We start from the raw sequence: 19,029 nt of genomic DNA, 5'->3' as shown, positions 1-19,029 counted from the left end.
GGACGAGCTAGGCCGCTGGAATCGCGGCATTCTTGCCTGGTTGGGTAGGATTGCTGCCGTCAAGATGACGATTTTGCCACAAGTGCTCTACTTATTTAGGGCCCTGCCGCCGAAGGGGTGGATACAGCAGGTGCAGTCGGACGTAGCCCGTTTCATTTGGCAGGGGAAAAAGCCTAGGTTACGCAGGACCATCTCCCATTTGTCTCCTGACGCTGGAGGCCTAGGTATTCCCGACTTCCGGAAATACTTTCAGGCGACGCAATTGCGATACTTGGTCGAATGGTGCAGGTGGGAGTCGGATAAGCATTGGCTTTTCCAGGACCAAGCGGTGGCGGGGCGGCCTCTGCAGGAGATACCGTTCCTGCACCGGTCTCACCGGCCTAAGAATCTCTACGCCTCGTTCATTACTAGGGTACCTTTGCAAGTCTGGGATGCGACCTCCCTTAGATATGACCTCACCAAATTTCCTTCGCCGCTTTCGCCGCTAGTGGATAATCCTGCCTTCACCCCTGGGATGGAGAAAGGAGCCTTCACACATTGGCGGCAGGCAGGTTGCAGAGCATTATGTCACCTGTATGGCCCGAGGGTGTCATCCCGTTCACACAATTTCGGCTGGAATTCTCACTCCCCGAAACGGAGAGACACCGTTATATGCAGGTTCGGCATTGGGCCCTCCAGCCACAGGTGAGGGATGTGGCGGATAGGAGACTCTCACCGTGTGAGAGATGGCTGTTGTCCCGTACATCGGACTCGAAATTAATCTCGGACCTGTATAAGTTTTTGCAACTACCTTCCACACACTTCCACAATCCAGGGAGGGAGAGATGGGAACGGGAGCTTGGGAGGACACTGAGCCCCAAGGACTGGGACCACATATCTTATAGGGCGCGCCACTCAGCATATCATATGGGCCTCACTGATACTTTTACTAAAGTGTCCACTTACTGGTATTATACGCCTGAGGGGATCCATGAGTTCGACCATAGTAAGACAGACACATGCTGGCGAGGGTGCGGACAACGGGGTACACTCACGCACATTCTCTGGGACTGTCCTCTCTTAGTTGGCTACTGGAAGGAAGTGCTGGATGAAATTGATTCTCACTTTGGCATAGAGCTCCCGCGCTTCCCGGCGTATACCCTGCTAGGACTCCCGAACGATCTAATGTATCCCCTTAAGTCCAGAAGAGGCAGGCAGATCGCCATTGCACTCGGCTCTGCCGTTCAGAATATCTTGATATACTGGCGTACAGACACAGTGCCCACGATAACGGGCTGGCTCCACAGACTTTGGCACGTGCTGGGTATGGAGAAATTGTCTTTAGTGGTGGCTGGGGATGCAACGCAATTTAATGAGCTGTGGCAACCATTCCACTCTCTGCTGCTCACAGAGTTCCGGGAGCTCACCTGCCCGAGGTACCTGCGCCTTCTGCGGCTTACGAACCCGCTAGCGCCAGATCAGTGAGAGGGGATGAGACCTTCCTCCCCAATTACCTATAGCTTTGGGGGATAGGCTGTATGCTGGTAGCGCACTGGACGGTGGGTGGGGTGGGTGGGGGGGGAGTTGGGTGGGGCATTGGGACGTTGGGGTGGCGGGGGACGTTTGTATTAAAATGTTGTGTCATGCCGGACTTTCGATCCTTTTCATTTGCCAATCCTATATTGCTGTATATGAGTCTGGATGTGTCACGCTGAATAAAATACTTTAAACATAAAAATGCACAGTAGTTTAGTAAATTGCATGATAGTTTAACAAAACTGCCTCAACCTTGGTCTGTTTTTTTCTCCAAGTCTCAAATATTTTGTTGGTACATTGTTTGCTTACACAATAAAACAAATCACCAATCTTGTTTGCTTCATTATTGTCTAAATTCCATTGCTATTGATATTTCGAAAATGTTGATGGAAACACTCAAGTTTCCCTCCCCAGTCCCACCTACCTAGTTTAAATTCAGTTAATTGTAGTTTCCAATAGGGGGAAATTCAAACTGGATTTTCTCAGACTTGAAACACTGCAGTAGTATGGCCAGAGTGGAATGGAGTCTTTGTGTTTATTTCCCATGTATTATGCGTTTGTATATGAGTGGTTAGGTGTACATCTACAGGTTTCCTCACATCTGCAGTGCTTTACTACTATTATCAGATACCTTGTAATAATGCTCCAGCAAAATCCTGACCACGCCTTCAACACTCTCTGCCTCCACTGGCTTGCGGGCGAATACAATCAGATACTGCAAGGCATCAGCAGGGCAGGTGGCCTTGCATAGGTCGATGTGGAGAGCTGCAGATTTACTTGGTTTAGTTAGACGAAGCTTCTTGGATGTTAATTCTTCATGTGGCTGCTGCAGAATGAAAGCAGAGTATTAGTATGAAAACCAAGGGACCCTGATCGGTACTGCTTGGAGAACAGTACAGGCAGAAACACATGAAGTCACATAACGTCAACATATACAAGCTGGAGGAGGCACAAGCATCCAAGATGGCACAAACGTTCCACTCAGGCAAACACCTTTTCGTATTCAGCTAGCAGGGCTCTCTACCACCTGATGTGTTGGACAGCCCTGCGTGGAGCCCCTCCTGAACCGCTTCCTGTTGTCGTATATCAGAATACAATTGAGCACATACCCCACCTTATTCGCTATACAGTAACGAATCATGAACAACTTAAATGCTTCCCCTTCTACAACTACTGATGTTGTGGTGCTCTGGTTATCAGCCCAATATGTGGTGATTTTCTCTAGCAGGGAGGACCTAAACGTGTGCTCCAATAGTGACAGATCTTGCCTCCAGGAAGGGATGCAGGTCTTATATGTGGACCACTGGAAAGTGCTCAGCAGGAGACAGTGATCAGAATACGTCAGCACTAGGTATTCAGCGTTTAGCACCCTCTTGCATGCCTCAGGGCAGCCAAGCACTTTGTTCAATCGAACCTTTAAGTAGTGCACACTGGAGCAGAAGGAATAGACCCTGATGGGTTCCTCTCTCTCCAACAGTCCGTCAGTCCTCAATGTTGCACCCAGCTGCAGAAGACATCTGCTAGTTTAGTCACAGGCACCATGCGCAGCGGGGGATGAGACCTATCCATGCAATTGTCAGTCACACAGTTAAAATCACCACCTACTATTTGGGTAGAGTGAAGCATAGAAGGAAGGAGGGCCGTTAGACTGTTGAGAAAGGGGGCCTGGTCGGTGTTTGGGGCATACACGTTGAGCAGTGCCATTTCCTTACCATTCAATCATACCAGTACGAACCAACCCTCCGGGCCCACCACTGACCTATGTAGTTGGAATGGTAATCCAGGTGCAATCCAAAAAAAGAGCCCCCACAGAGTAGGCCGTATAATATTTCTGGCCCCTCAACCTCCTGTCCAATCGTCCGCCCTTGGTAGCCGTTAAGTGTGTCCCCTGCAAGAAAGCAATTTGCTCCCTCTCCGCTTCAAATAAGCCAATACATTATATGTTACACCAGAGAATCTACCAATGTCATCCACTGAGGCAGGTGTGTCCCCCTTACAGAACATCACCCATACCATGAATACGGGAGTCTCCTGAGCTCGATGTTTAAGCCCCTCTGGGGTCGTACATCTGGGTGTGGGGAGTCCCCACCTGAGCGCATGGAGGCCACCTGTTGCTCAGTTGGCCGGTTGGGTTCCCAGCATCTGGATTGCTCACATCTTCAACAAGTCAGTTGGCGAGGGTCTGGAAGATCTTGGCATGTTGACCCTGCATCATAGCTCTCCAACAGTCCCAAACTGCATAAGGATCCACAAAGAAGTGGGTCTTGTCCTCCAGCTTTATTCCCAGGCGGGGAAGAGTAAAGTAAATGGAAGCCCCGTTCTTCAAAGCGCCACTTGACAGATAGGAAGGAAGCCCACTGCATCTGTACCTCGAAGGTGACGACAGGATTGAGTGACAGTCTCACGTTCTCTGGCCAACAGGGACTGAGCAGCCAGGAAAGTTGGAAGAGGAAATTTCTATCCCAAAACTGGAGAAGACGGCCCACCACCAGTCTGGATGGAGCCCGAGGTTTAGGGAGTAAGGCCAGGACCCTGTGCGCCCAGTCCAAGGCATAGAATTTAGACAGGCCCTCAGCAGCCACCATGTACTGCCACCAGTCCCCAAGGCAGTCGAGCATAGCATCGCCCTTCACTCCCTCAGGCAGTCAGACAACCCTGATGTTACTGCGGCGGGCTCTCTCCTCGTGATCATCCAGAAGGGCAACTAACCTGGGGTGTGGCTAGCAGCCAGCAAGAATAGCGGCTGCCTAAGGGAGCTCCGGACCCCCGCATGTAATCCTGACCGATCCTGTGCCATCCAAGCTCCCCTAGTCGCGGCGATTAGGTGGAGCTAAGCTCCCTACCTGACTTGCGGGCAATTCCACCTGTTTTGGAGCCGAGGGTCGCGATCCAGCACCCTTCGAGGACTCATCCGAAGTGGCAGTGGCGGCGTCCCGGGGACTGGAGGCGAGAGGCAGTGACAGCAGCGGCGCCGGCAGGGTCCTGCGGTGATCGCAGGACTCTGTTGGTGCCTCGGAGTGGGGAGAGAGAGACTCGGCGGCAGCGTGAGTGACGGCCTCGCACGGAACGCCAATGGCTGGAAGGTGAGTGCCGGGCAGCCTACGCTCCCACTCGAGGTCCCGGCTCCTGGGCCTACATGCAGAGGCCTACCCCTGCCCTGTACCTGATCGGCGCCAGACTAAAAGTCGCCACAACAACTGCGTGCCTCTTTGAGACATTGCTGCGGGGAGAGGCGGGACTGAGCGCCGAGCGTACCTGCGGAGGCGGGGACACCCGCGGCTGTGAACTGCAGGCCTAAGGTGAGGAGGGCGGCGTGCTGCACACTGGGGGCCCCGGCCTAAAGCATTGCAGGAATCGGTGCGATCGGCCTCCGGCTGGAGGTACAGGCGGCAAGTGTGCTGGAAAGAGAGATTTGACTGGAGCAGCTGCATGCTCAGTCGCTGTAATTGGGGCCTCGTGGTTGATTTGGGCCTTGCACACCATACCCGGAGCGTCTGCTGGAGAGGGGAATCGGGTGGATTAACCAAGGCATCCCGGGGCCGGATGCCGGCAGATCTACCACGACCTACCTAATTGGCTTTGGGGGATTGGTTGATCGCCTATGCACCTCAGAATCACGACGACTCGGAGACGATAGAGCTACCTCCTGCTGCGGGTGGGGGCTGCGATTTTCTTTTTTTTTTTATTGTTGCATATTTATATAGCGCGAACTCGACCCGAAGGTATTGGAGCGCTTTACATAGCACCGTATTTACATTACACATTCAGGCACGGGGAGATTAAGTGATTTGCCCAGAATCACAGGATGTGGACGCGACCTCGAGGCTCGAACCCTGGTTTCCTGCACCAGAGGCGGCAGCGCAGCCGACGGACCACATCCTCTCTGGCTCTGAGGCAAAGGAAAAACCTTATACAGAGGGCTGGAGGCTGACCTGGCTATTCGAACTCGGAGCTCTACCAGAGGGGAGATTGTAAAACCTATTGTGCCGCAGAGGCGGGGAAGTTGCTGCGGCCCCTGCTTGTCAGTAAGTCACGGGAGCAGGGTGGGGTGCATCAGAAGGCGCTGGTTGGCGCGAGCTTCCGTCGCGGTTTGAACCGTACCCCGGGTGCGAAAAGCGAAGCAAATGAGTCCCTACTGAGATCTCCTCTAATCATCTAAAGGGAATTAGGAGCCCCTGGATGGGCCTTGACTGTGGGTGACTTGCACTCGGTAACACAACAAGAAACCACAGGTTCCCGCGGTGGGTTCTCCGAGTCCACGAGTTGGCGACGTCGCCTCTGCCCTCCTGACAGGAGTGTCCGATACTACCCCACGTAAAATTGGTCTCTCTCTTGGCCCTGGAAGAGGCGATCAGCATCTATGGCGACGGGAGACAGCGGGACCAAGGCTAACGCACAGAAACAACTGGCTAAGTTTGCTTGGTCCAAAGCAGGCGACATGACTGAACCACTGCCAATGGGGAAAGATCTGCCACAGACTGCTCCCAGACAGGGGACAGAGCCGACACTACATGATGTTATGGCGGCGATAAATGGAGTACGTGCTTCATTGGACTCTGCAACAGTAGAAGTATCCCTTATAAGGGAAGACCTTCGGAAGATGGATGAGAAGGTTCAAGAGCTTAAAATAGTGACTGGTGCTCTACAGACAGACACATCAGAGTTACAAGCACAAATGGCCGAAATGCAAAAGAAGCAGGAACGGATGGCGCAGCAGCTTGATGACTATGAAGGACGCGCACGTCACAACAATGTACGCATTTTGGGAGTTCCAGAGCGGGAGGAAGGGCCAGCGGCGGACCTCTATGTGGAGGAACTATTTACTCAGCAACTTAAACCTAAGGCCTTGTCCAGTTACTTCTCAATTGAGAGAGCACACAGAGTGCCCGGGGGCCGGCCTAAACCTGGGGCTCCTCCGAGCCGCTTATCGCCAGGGTATTTAACTACCGAGATCGAGACATCATCCTACAGGCGGCCAGAGCTAGTCCCCCACTGAAAGTAGGCAACAGTAAAGTGGCCTTTTTTCCGGACTTCACGGCTAAGGTGCAGGCCCAGCGCCGCAGCTTTCAGGCAGTGAAACAGGAACTTCGGGACCGGGAAATCAAATATGCTATGCTATTTCCTGCAAAACTGAGTGGAATCGAGCGGGAAGACATGGTTCTTTGAATCCACGGAGGAAGCATGGGACTGGATGGAGGGTAGGGCCAGAGCTGGGAACCAGAGACGAGATCGCAATGGTAGACCGAACCAACCAAATGGAGGCCGCCCGAAACCGCCTATGAACAACCCTGCAGAGGTAGAAAGCCAGACGAAGGAACCGAAGTGACACAAAGCTGGCGGAACATGAAGAGCAGGGAACCCCGCCGGACCCGCAAGTGTGGTGGGGGGGAAGGTAACCACAGAACATTACCCGCCACGGGACACTGCAGGTGGACACAGGTATTCTGGGTTACGGGTGGGGCCCTGTGGAGGGGGACCAACTATAGACTTGATAAGGGGGCGTGGCTTGGCTGCAGAGCGGAATGGCTGCCTAAACCCGCAGCTCCGCCGATCGAGCACATAAATCCGACAATTATCAGCTTTACTGGCGTCTGGGCTCGGACCTCCTGACCCTGGAAGTGTGCTGGGTATATCTGCCCCGCTCGCCGGACCATCCGGTCCAGTTGTTGCGGCTGCTGCGGTACGAAGCCCAGAGAGATCGCTTTGCCGCGGCGGCCTGGAGCTCGAGCGAACGCCGGGGACTGGAGTGCGGCGTGGCCCGAGTGCAGAACGAGCGGTGGGGCGGCGGTCGCCTGATCGCTCCGGCTTGCAGAACGTCGGCTGGTTAAGTGCATTCCCCTGAGGCTGCCATCGAGGTGTCGCGAGGCCAGCGAGCCGGCGAGAAGGTCCGCGCATCGAATACTGAGGAGTGACCAGGGGAGCAATCGTGGACTGGCTGTGGGACGCCGCGGGGCCGAGGGACGAGCGCCGGAGCTGGCGGTGAGCGGGGTTGCTGGGGCGGTGGCCGGGGGGCTCCGGTCCTGACCAAGAAGGGGGGGGGGGGAGGGGAGTCCACCCCGTGCCCATAGCTCGCCTGCGCTCGCCTTGGGACTTCGGAGGCTTTGGCTGCCCTGGCGGTGGCAGCAGTGAGGCGGCCATTTTAATCAACGCCGGCTACGTGGCGACTCCCTACCATTGCGAGCCTAAAGGTGTCGATCGGTGTGCCGTGGTTGGCTGGGGGGTTCCTCTCTGGCCCTGGATCGGCGCTGGACCGCGCACGCTGTGGATCGGCGGCCCCGGCTGCGGCGACCGGACTGCTGGTGGTGCATGCTCCCCCCCCCGAATTGAGGCCGGGGCCGCGGCTGCTGGCGGCGGAGTGTGCGGTGCGAGGATCCACTGTACAACCACTGGCCCGGGGCTGGAGGGCTCGCTCTGTGGGCGCCCCTGTTCAGTTTGCCACGATACGACCATCTTGCGACTCTGAGAAATAGCCCCCTGGGACATCTGCCCTTCCCGCTGCCTGCTGCGAGAATCAAGTCAGGGGTGGCCTGTATCGGGAGGGGAGTTTGTTGACCGTCTGCCCTCGCCTGTAACACGCGCTGGGGGTAGCCATGGGCAAGCCGGATACGCGGCAGCCGAAAATCACCTTCGACAAGTCCAAGCAGAAAACATCGGACCAGGAACACCGTGACGCAGAGGCTGCCCGAGGCGATCAGAGTGGCTCCCAGGACGCGGACATCAAATCCATGTTTCAAGAACTAAAAGTAAGCCTGCAGGGCATAGATGGCAAAATGGACGCACTGGCGGCGCGCATGGACAGTATCACGTCTCGTGTGGACAAACAAGAAGGAAGAGTAGAGACGCTTGAAACGCGAGTGGCTGACACGGAGGAAAACCAGACGGACCTCGCCACAAAACTGCGGGGCATGGACAAAGTCCTGGCGCTTATACATCAAAAAAACGAGGACTTAGAAGCGCGCGCAGGGCGCAACAACGTCCACGTCACGGGAGTGGCGGAAACGACAGACATCACAAACATGGAACTATATGTTGAACAGATGATGAAGGACCTGTTTGGGTCGGGACTATCGCCGATGTTCCTTGTCGAGAGGGCGCACCGCACACTGGGGCCCAGGCCTAAACCAGGCATGCCACCTAGGCCTATCATTGCACGCGTGTTAAACTATAGGGACCGAGACACGATATTGCGCATGGCAAGAGACATGAAAGAGGTGCAATATAAAGGCAACCACATCGCAATATACCCTGATTATACTATGCAGGTGCAGGCCGCTCGCAGAGAAATTATGCCAGCAAAGAAACTATTCCAGCAAACGGGAACGAAATACTCCCTAATATACCCTGCGAAACTCCGGGTACAAGGCCCCGGAAAACCATCCTTCTTTTTGGACGCGAAGGCGGCTCTGCTATATGCGAAACAACTAGCGAAGGACCAGAAGAATCAGGCACCTTCAGTGGGACCGGTACAAGGGGACAGGCTGAGTGATGTTGAATAAGTTACCCTGTTTGGCTTTCAGTTATGCTGCTCTGTTTTGCCTGCGCTGGCCGGTTCGGCTACTATTGACTGTTTGGTAGATGGGAGGATTGGATTCAGGCGCTGGGAGGGCACTGTGGCAGATTGCTGGGTTCTGGCGAAGGAGGTCCTCGAGCTGCCATGCCGGGTCATAGCTCGATCACCCTGTCAAAAGTACGGGGGTAGGTGTTGGCCAACCTGCGTACCTCAAGGGATGATTCCCACACATTGGTTACGACCACTGGCTGTAGTTACAGCTCTATTAGTTGGGAGGGTAACCTGGGGGGGCATTGCACAACCTAATTGGGGGGTTGGAGCGGGTGGGGAATGGGTTGACTTCAGTTTGGGGGGGTATGTTGGGGTTGGTGTGTTTTACGGTGTTGAGTCGAAAGAGGCGAGAGATGTTGCTGCAACGCATGCCGCTCACTGTCCACTGCCTTGTCGGCAGGCCTTCAGTTTTCTGCGCTCTAGACGTCCCTGCATATTGTGGCCCGACAGGCTGATGGGGTACTTTTTGCACCTAGGCGCGGAATGGCCGGGCGACTGGGGGCAAGGGACATGTCTGCTGTTTGACCGTGATCTCTTCCTATGCCTGTCGCTGTGAAGAACATAACATGCATTACTTGGAATGTTCGAGGTATGAATGATAGACGCAAAGCGCGATTGGTGCAGGCCTTCCTACTCAGAAAAGGCGCCGACATCTGCCTCCTGCAGGAAACGCACTTGACAGCTAATGCTGCGCAGTTGCTCAGACATAACAGATGGGGTGAGGTAATTCATGCACCTTATTCCAACTACTCCAGAGGGGTGGCGATATTACTTAGAAAGGGTCTTCACTGGAGGACGCATGTGGAAATCAGAGATACAGGGGGCAGATATATTCTACTAGTGGGGTCGTTGTGTGGCGCACGAGTGATCCTGGTGAATGTATATGGCCCGAATGACGACAACCCAGAGTTCTACGAGGACTTATGGCACAGGGTGCGGGCCTGCGGGCCGGCAGCGATATTTTGGGGGGGTGACTACAATGTGGTACTGTCGGATACTATAGATAGGCAGGGCACAACCAGAGAACATCACCCCAGGGCGTCGGAGGCGCTTGGCTGTATCATGCAAGAGGCAGGGCTGGTGGACTCCTGGAGGACGTTGCACCCCGGGGTCCGTGCGGGTACATGCATTACAACTCACAGAGCGGCCTGGTCCAGACTGGACTTCTGGCTACTGTCCAGAGACTTACACTTGTCGGTGTTGGAGGTGACCCACTTGCCGCGGTCTTTATCTGACCATGCCCCGGTATGCCTGACGCTATCCACGCCGCCACAGTACATCCAGCCGTTAAGCTGGAGGTTCCCCTCCCGGGCGTTGCGTGACCAAGTCTTTCAGCATTCTTTGCGGGAACGACTGGAAGAATACTTTGAAATTAACGAGGGCTCTGTAGACTCGCCTGGCACGCTCTGAGAGGGCACTGCATGGCGCTAAAAACGGGAGTACTGAGAACCATAAGGGAAACCTTGAGCAGGCTAGAAACTGAACTCGCGCAGCTTGAGGCTGTGCTGTTAGAGGCCCCCTCTGGCGGGGCGCGTGCTGACTTTAGGACGAAACTCACCATGTATCAGGCGGAGGCAGACAGGGAGGTTGCGTTCTTGTCTAAAGATTCTCAAGCCAGGAGGTACGGGGAGGGTGATCGTGCCGGACGCACGCTAGCGAACATGCTGCGTGCGCCGCGAGGGTCGGAGCATATCCTGGAGCTACATGGGCCAGGGGGTGGCATGGTGCGAGAGCCTCCGGCTATACTGGCAGTGATGACGGATTACTATAGAGACCTGTACACATCTAAGGTGACTCCTGAGGACACGGTTCTCAGCGATTATCTAGACACCATAGCCCTAGCGTGGTTTAGTAACAATGCCCGACAATATATGGACTTGCCGTTCACGCAGGAGGATATTCGAGCGGTGATAGCCGCTATGCCCCTCAGCAAGGCAGCGGGCCCTGACGGGCTGACGGCGGCCTTCTATAAGGAATATGCTGACCTACTTGTCCCAAGATTGCACAGAGTGTTTGAGGAGGCGGTGGAAAAGGGCATCCTCCCCCAATCGAAGCGAGAGGCCCTAATTATCACGCTACTTAAACCTGGTAAGGACCCCGTCAGCCCGGACTCATATCACGCACTCTCGCTAATCAACCTCGACGCCAAAATCTACGCGAAACTACTTGCCGACCGTTTGAAATATATGCTGCCACAGATAGCGCTGTCCGATCAGTCGGGATTTGTAATGGGGAGGTCAACTTCCCACAATTTGAGAGTTTTGTTTGGGCTTCTGCATTATTTGGACCCCAAGGTGCAGGCCGCGGCTGCATTGCTGGACGCCACTAAGGCATTCGACTCCTTAGAGTGGAAATTCCTAAGGACGCTATTTACTCGTATGGGGTTCAGCCCATCCTTTGCCAGGCGTATCGGCATACTCTATAATGATCCGACGGCTAGGGTAAGGATAAATGGCCAGACGTCTGCCCCGATCTCCATAACTCGAGGGACTCGGCAGGGTTGCCCGTTGTCGCCATTGCTCTTTGCCATGGTGACGGAGCCGCTGGCGGCCCGTTTGCGACAACATCACACTCAGCGCAGTATCGGTTTCACGTCGCGGGGCTTACTAGTATCTATGTATGCCGACGACATCACCATCTATATGATGAATCCGTCGGAGAATTTTGACCCGCTGATGCGAGAGGTGACCCGCTACAGTGGCCTCACAGGCATAGACATAAACTGGTCAAAGTCGGCTATGTTCCCACTGACGGATGGCACGAGCAAATGCCACACGGAATTTCCGATTGCCTGGGTCACGGATGAGGTCAAGTATTTAGGCATACAGTTGAGCCGCTCGGTACAGGATATATGGCTGGCCAACTTTGGGGTGGCCGTGGAGTGGCTGGAGAGTAAGGTGAAGAGATGGAAGGCGCTGCCGCTGTCCATGACGGGCCGCATAGCTATTGCAAAGATGGTGGTCCTGCCTAAATTTCTCTACTTGTTCGTGAACATTCCTGTGCCTCTTACGAAGGCTTTCTTCCGCCGGCTCCGCTCAGCCTTGATTGAACTTGTCTGGGCGGGTAAACAGCCCAGAGTGGCATGGAACCTACTCACGCTCCCCTTCCGCCAGGGAGGCCTCGCGGCCCCGGACGTGGAGCTGTATGCGTATAGTGCACAGGCTCAGTACCTGCACTACTGGCATCACCGGATTCCCTACCAACCCCACGCGGCAATTGAGACGGACGTTGCGGCCCCCTGTCCCCTTCGTGCGGCGGTGTATCAGCGATACAAACGCTCCCAGGAGGGCATTGATACTGTCGAAATGGTGCGCTGGGCCTGGACGAACATTGCTAAGCGTGCAGGCGTTGGAGATTTATATGCGCCGAGTATGCCCCTTGCGGCTAATCCACTGTTAGGTCCATTGACAGACGCGGCGGTGGTGCGAAGGGCGCGGGATTGTGGCCTGAGTGTGGTGGGAGACTTGTACCCGGACGATACCTTCCTCACGGTGCAGGCTATGGTGACAGCGCCTGAACCGACGGCCTCGGAGCTTCTTCTATACTATCAACTGCGGTCTGCCTGCAAAGGCAGGTAACCTATGTTTCCAGATGCCCCGCCGACGCTTGCGGCTTTGGAGGACATACTCTCGAACTCCTCCCCGCGTAAATTGATTACGCGTATCTATAGGTCTACTCAGAGCGCAACACCGGTTGCGCATGTGGACTCCAGGTCCGCGTGGGAGGGTGAAGCGGGAATATCTATTACAGAGAAACAGTGGGAGTATTGCTGTTCCCAAATTGAAAACCTATCGCCTAATTATAGACTGCGGTTGGTACACTTCAACTACCTGCACAGGACCTACCGTACGCCCATACAACTGTGTAAAATGGGTCTGCGGGCCGATGCGAACTGTTGGAGATGTGGCGAGAGGGAGGCCACGTTCTATCATCTAGTTTGGGTGTGTGGCCCCATACGCGGATTCTGGGTTGCAGTCCTCAACACCATAGGACAGATCGCAGGAGCGGAGATGGAACTGGACCCACTAGTGGCCCTCTTGGGCTTCGTGAGAAATGTGCCTAAGGCCTCGCGCAGGCTTGTGGCCCTTTTGCTATTACTTGCCAAGCGCCAAATAGCGATACACTGGAAGAAAACGGCTCCGCCGAAAGTGGCGGCCTGGCTAGGAGCGGCGGTGTACTGTAGGGAGCAACTAACTTCCTACTGGGACCAGTTGCCACAGCGCTCGAGGCCCGTAGATATATGGCAGCCGCTGGTGGACTGGCTGGCGAGGACCACAGTGTTGGATGATGACTGAGGAGGCGGGTCGTGGGTCTAGCGGGATGGCGTGGCTGGAGGGTGACTGGGGTGAGATGCATGCAGTGGGGCCGCCTGATATAAGTGCTCTGAAATATGGGGTGTGCTCTACGTGGAGGACTGCCTGGTGTCTGAGCAGATATGGCTCAATGTGGATGCAGAATGGCGACAGCTGTGACATTTCGTCTAGTCGTTACTCGCTCTATTTCGACTCTCGCTCACTGTTAGTTTGGTTGTATTATGTTTATCGTATACTATTGGAACGCTGCTCGAATGCGCGACCTCACATGCTTGGGCGGAGAGCCGCCGTGCAACCTAGCTGCCTGCCTCCGGGTTGTTGGCTGAATAGCAGTGTACAATTTGATGGAACAATAAAGGTTTTTGAAAAACAAAAAAAAAAAAACAACAAAAAAAAACTATAGACTTGATAGTTATCATTAATCGATGGCAAAACTCATACTAATGTGATATGACCATGCGGGGGATGGAACTGACTGACCCGGCGAATTTTCCACAACCTAGGGGGGGAGAGAGGCACTCTGCCATGTTGGGGAGTGGGTACCTCTAAATCCACGGGCAGGGGAGCAGGGAGGGAGGGAGGGTAGTGGAGGGAGGGAGCGAGGGGGGTGTTCGTAGGTTTATAGTTTTGTTGATTTGCAATGTGATATTTTGACCATAGGTAGCTCTGGACAGAGGAAATGGCCGCTATGTGTTATCTACCCGCTTGACCTTCTCAGCGGGGTGGATAACCTACCTACGCATGGACAGCCGCTATGTTCGGGGTTTTTTTTCTGGATTGACCAAGGATGGCTACATACTGAGTTCCTTCCTACACTGAGGGCTGAGAGAGAGCGAAAGAGTGTTGAAGTGCCAGGGCACCCGGTGCCAACCATATTACACAAACTGCTGTTGATCCGTTGTACTCTGCCTTTCCACCTTTTCAATGATGGGGGATGACAGGGATGTATCGCTTTCTATCCTTGCCTGGAATGTAAATGGGATGGGCGACAAAATAAAGCGGGGAGTAGTTCAACAGTACTTGAAACGCCAGTCTCCAGACGTGGTGTTACTACAAGAGACACACTTAGTGGGGAATAAAAGTAAAGCTCTCACACAATGGGGATATAAACTCTTAGTGCACGCAGATTACACCACAGGCTCACGAGGAATGGGTATTTTAATCAAGAAAAACTTGGCCCTGATTGCACACCGGACATGGGTTGACCCTGGGGGTAGATTTGCTGTCTTGGAGGCTCAGTGGGAGGGAAGAGTGCTTAATATAATTTTGCTATACCTGCCACCGGCACTGGGTAAAGAAGCCTTGTTGGATTTGGGTAAGATACTGACTGACCTTCCTACAGGCACACTGATCCTGGGAGGAGACTATAACCTCACTCTTGACGACACAATTGACAGACACCCACAAAGACCGAGAGTTAAACCAAATTGGCTCATTGCAGAATTTACAAAGGCAATGGGCCTCATAGATATAGGACGCGAAGCACACCTAGCCACGCCGCAGTTTACCTACTATTCTAATGCGCATAGGAGTTCATCACGTATTGACTACTTCTTGACCTATGCGGCCACAATAGGTGGTTTCAAACATCCTCGGGTTCTGCCGAGGGGGATCTCAGATCACTCCCCGGTATGGATCGAATACACACACTAGGAACAACAACCTCGAACTACGATTGTAATAGACCCGTGGTTGCTGAAAATACCGGATATTAAAGAAGACCTGTGCGCACACACCAGTAACTACTTTGAAGACAATTTAGGATCGGTGGATTCGGCCCTCACTCTTTGGGTGGCGTCTAAGGTGGTATTGAAGGGACGGGCCTTGGCACTAAAAACTGGCTATATACGAAACAAACGTCGAGTGCTACTCCAGTTGAAGGCTGAGCTTAAACACTTGGAAGTGGAATGTGCCAGCAGACGACACACAGCATCGTCTCACACTCAAACAAGAGGAATACAAACTAAAGGCGAGGGAGCATATGATGACTAAACAACTGAATATGCAGCATAGACTACACGAGTTGGGGGATAAGGCGGGGAAGACACTAGCGTGGTTAGAGAAAAGGTATCACGGGGATAGATGGGTACAGAGACTAGTATTGCCTAGTGGAGAGACGGTCACGCATCCCAAAGATATAGCAGAAGCGTTTGCAAACCACTTCGAGAAAATCTATTCTCCCTCTACCACTTACACTGCAGAGGACTCCCGCCAACTCCTCTCCGATAGTGACCTACCCACCCTTTCCGAACTGGAGAGAGACACCCTTGATAAAGACCTCTCTGATGAGGAAATCCAGAAAGCCATTGCTCAAATCCACTGAGGTAAGGCGACTGGACCTAACGGCACCCCTACTGAGTTCCTAAAAGTGACGGGCTCTCAAATAACCCCACATCTCCAGGCCATGTACAACGAGAGCTATGAAACCAGACGGCTCCCACCAGATCAACGTTTAGCAACCATAGTAGTAATCCGCAAACCGGGAAAGCCCGGGGACAAGTGTGGGTCATATAGACCAATCTCCTTGATTAGCGTGGAAGCTAAGATATTGGCAAAAGTACTTGCTACGAGGTTGGTTGCAGTTATCTCCTCCCTGGTCCACCCGGACCAATCTGGCTTTATGCCAGGTAGGAACACAACACTAAATATTCGTCATCTCCATAACGTACTGGCACGTAGGGATTACTTAGAGGAAGACGCCTCTATGGCTTTTGACTCTATAGAACGGCCATACTTATTTGAGGTCCTCGCGCGATTCGGATTTGGTCCTAAGTTTTTGAGGTGGCTACAGCTACTTTATAAGGATATACAGGGTCAAATACGAGTTAATAATTACATGTCCCGTGTTTTTGGGCTGAGAAGGGGTACCCGACAGGGTTGCCCACTGTCGCCACTGATATTTTCCCTCATGCTAGAGCCACTGGCAGCATGGATACAGTGGGATGTAATGGTACAGGGGTTGAAAAGGACACTGGACCAGGAGGATAGAATATCATTATACGAGATGATATCCTACTCTATCTTGCCTCCCCCTATAGGTCCATCCGGGCTGTCTTGGATATTTTCACAAACTTTGGAAAATATTCCGGTTATGCCATCAACTGGAACAAGTCTATACTGTATATACTTCGTGGACAGGTTCCTCCCCTTCCAGCAGATTGCAAACTAGAGGTGGCCGGGGATGGTTTTCGATATCTGGGGATATACGTCACTGCAAATCCGGCCCTGTTCTACAGCCATAATCTGGCCCCCCCACTGACCCGACTGCGGACTGATGTTGAGCACTGGAGGTCCCTGCCGCTCTCCCTGGTGGGCCGGGCCGCCCTCTTTAAGATGCTTTGTCTCCCGCACTTTTTATATATTCTCCAGACCTGCCCGAACCATTTTCCAGATACCTATTTTGCAGCGGTGGAAAGCGAGGTGTGTACCTTACTGTGGGATGGCGGGGCCCCTCGGTTATCACTGAAAAAGCTTACCAAGGGATGGTACGATGGGGGCATAGCCCTGCCAGGCCTGAAACTATATTACTGGCCCTCGCAGCTGGTGGTGGTAAATCACTGGATGTACCGGCCCCCTAATGATCCGGCGTATGTGCTAGACAACTACCAAACGAGTCGAGCAGGGTACCTGGGTGCGCTTTACTCTAAAGTCTCAAAACATAAATGTATTGGACCCATGTCTCACACGATTGACATCTGGTGCCGAGCGAATTCCCAATTGGGATGGGCAAACACCCTCACAAAGGCGACACCACTGTGGCAGACCCAGAGACTAGGTACCCTATGTTATCAACTGGGGTTTGACAAGTGGGACTTGACTGGAATCTCAAAGGTCGGCGATTTGATCAAAAAAGGTTCCCTTCTTAGCTTTGGGAAACTGACAGAAACCTACCACATGGCGCAAGGGGAACTGTTTCGCTACCTGCAGATTAGGCACGCCCTTCTGACTGCATTTACTGACTTTAAAGACATACCAGATTCGTCGCCTCTAGAAGACCGGCTATTAGATGAACCACTACATTCGAAGGCCATTTCCCTGACATATAAGAAGTTGTGTAATATCCTCCCCGATACTTTCGAGACACTTCGAGAGAAGTGGCAAAGTGACATGGGACACATAGAGGAAGAGGACTGGAGGGAGGCACTGATGTCTCCTAGGGGGGCGGCGATCACCCTCCGATACCGAGTGATTCAACTCAGGATCCTACACCGGTCCTATATGACTGGGGTCGTTCTGGCAAAGATAGGGGCTAGGAAGGATGCGCTCTGTCTTAGGGGGTGCCAACAGGAGGCCACCTTTTACCACATGGTATGGGACTGCCCTGCTGCTAAATCGATATGGAAGGGGGCCACGACCAAGCTTCAAACCGCGCTGGGGATAGCGCTGGCCCTTACGCCTCAGATGGGCTTACTTAAAATATGCGTTACAACAAACAAATGATGGACGGAATGCTGACAATGCAGACATTCTCCCCCAGTCAAGAGATCTGGGTTAAATCCATCGTTCTTTTGCCCACTACACCACCCCAGTTTAGACATGGCCATATGCAAATCAGTCTTGACCCTGTGCCTCATGGGAACAGTCCAGCCCGAACTGCCAAGCCATGTCTTCCCTGGACCGGAATCAAGCATCCTAGGACCGGTTTCTGGCTATCAGCCATCATCAGCCAGGATAGCTTGACTCCAGTGGCGTAGTGAGCACGGGTCCCACGTCTGGGAATACCCATCCCACTTAGGGCGAAAAGCGTTACAACAAACAAATGATGGACGGAATGCTGACAATGCAGACATTCTCCCCCAGTCAAGAGATCTGGGTTAAATCCATCGTTCTTTTGCCCACTACACCACCCCAGTTTAGACATGGCCATATGCAAATCAGTTTTGACCCTGTGCCTCATGGGAACAGTCCAGCCCGAACTGCCAAGCCATGTCTTCCCTGGACCGGAATCAAGCATCCTAGGACCGGTTTCTGGCTATCAGCCATCATCAGCCAGGATAGCTTGACTCCAGTGGCGTAGTGAGCACGGGTCCCACGTCTGGGAATACCCATCCCACTTAGGGCGAAAAGCGTTACAACAAACAAATGATGGACGGAATGCTGACAATGCAGACATTCTCCCCCAGTCAAGAGATCTGGGTTAAATCCATCGTTCTTTTGCCCACTACACCACCCCAGTTTAGACATGGCCATATGCAAATCAGTCTTGACCCTGTGCCTCATGGGAACAGTCCAGCCCGAACTGCCAAGCCATGTCTTCCCTGGACCGGAATCAAGCATCCTAGGACCGGTTTCTGGCTATCAGCCATCATCAGCCAGGATAGCTTGACTCCAGTGGCGTAGTGAGCACGGGTCCCACGTCTGGGAATACCCATCCCACTTAGGGCGAAAAGCGTTACAACACACAAATGATGGACGGAATGCTGACAATGCAGACATTCTCCCCCAGTCAAGAGATCTGGGTTAAATCCATCGTTCTTTTGCCCACTACACCACCCCAGTTTAGACATGGCCATATGCAAATCAGTCTTGACCCTGTGCCTCATGGGAACAGTCCAGCCCGAACTGCCAAGCCATGTCTTCCCTGGACCGGAATCAAGCATCCTAGGACCGGTTTCTGGCTATCAGCCATCATCAGCCAGG

General features: G+C 53.4%; 1 protein-coding gene across 1 annotated transcript in view; it reads right to left on the bottom strand.

Moving 5' to 3' along the window:
• The window catches only part of INTS4 (integrator complex subunit 4), a 347,032-nt gene that overhangs the window by 314,758 nt on the left and 13,245 nt on the right, over positions 1-19,029 (bottom strand). Inside the window, exon 2 of the mRNA XM_085623249.1 lies at positions 2,147-2,341. Within this exon, the coding sequence (XP_085479375.1) occupies positions 2,147-2,341 (195 nt within the window). The remainder of the gene's footprint in view (positions 1-2,146; positions 2,342-19,029) is intronic.

This window comes from Triturus cristatus, chromosome 8, assembly GCF_964204655.1.
Source record: "Triturus cristatus chromosome 8, aTriCri1.1, whole genome shotgun sequence".
In the NCBI taxonomy this organism is placed as follows: Eukaryota; Metazoa; Chordata; class Amphibia; order Caudata; family Salamandridae; genus Triturus; species Triturus cristatus.
The sequence above is the reverse complement of the archived record's forward strand: the minus strand, read 5'-3'. Positions and strand labels throughout refer to the sequence as shown.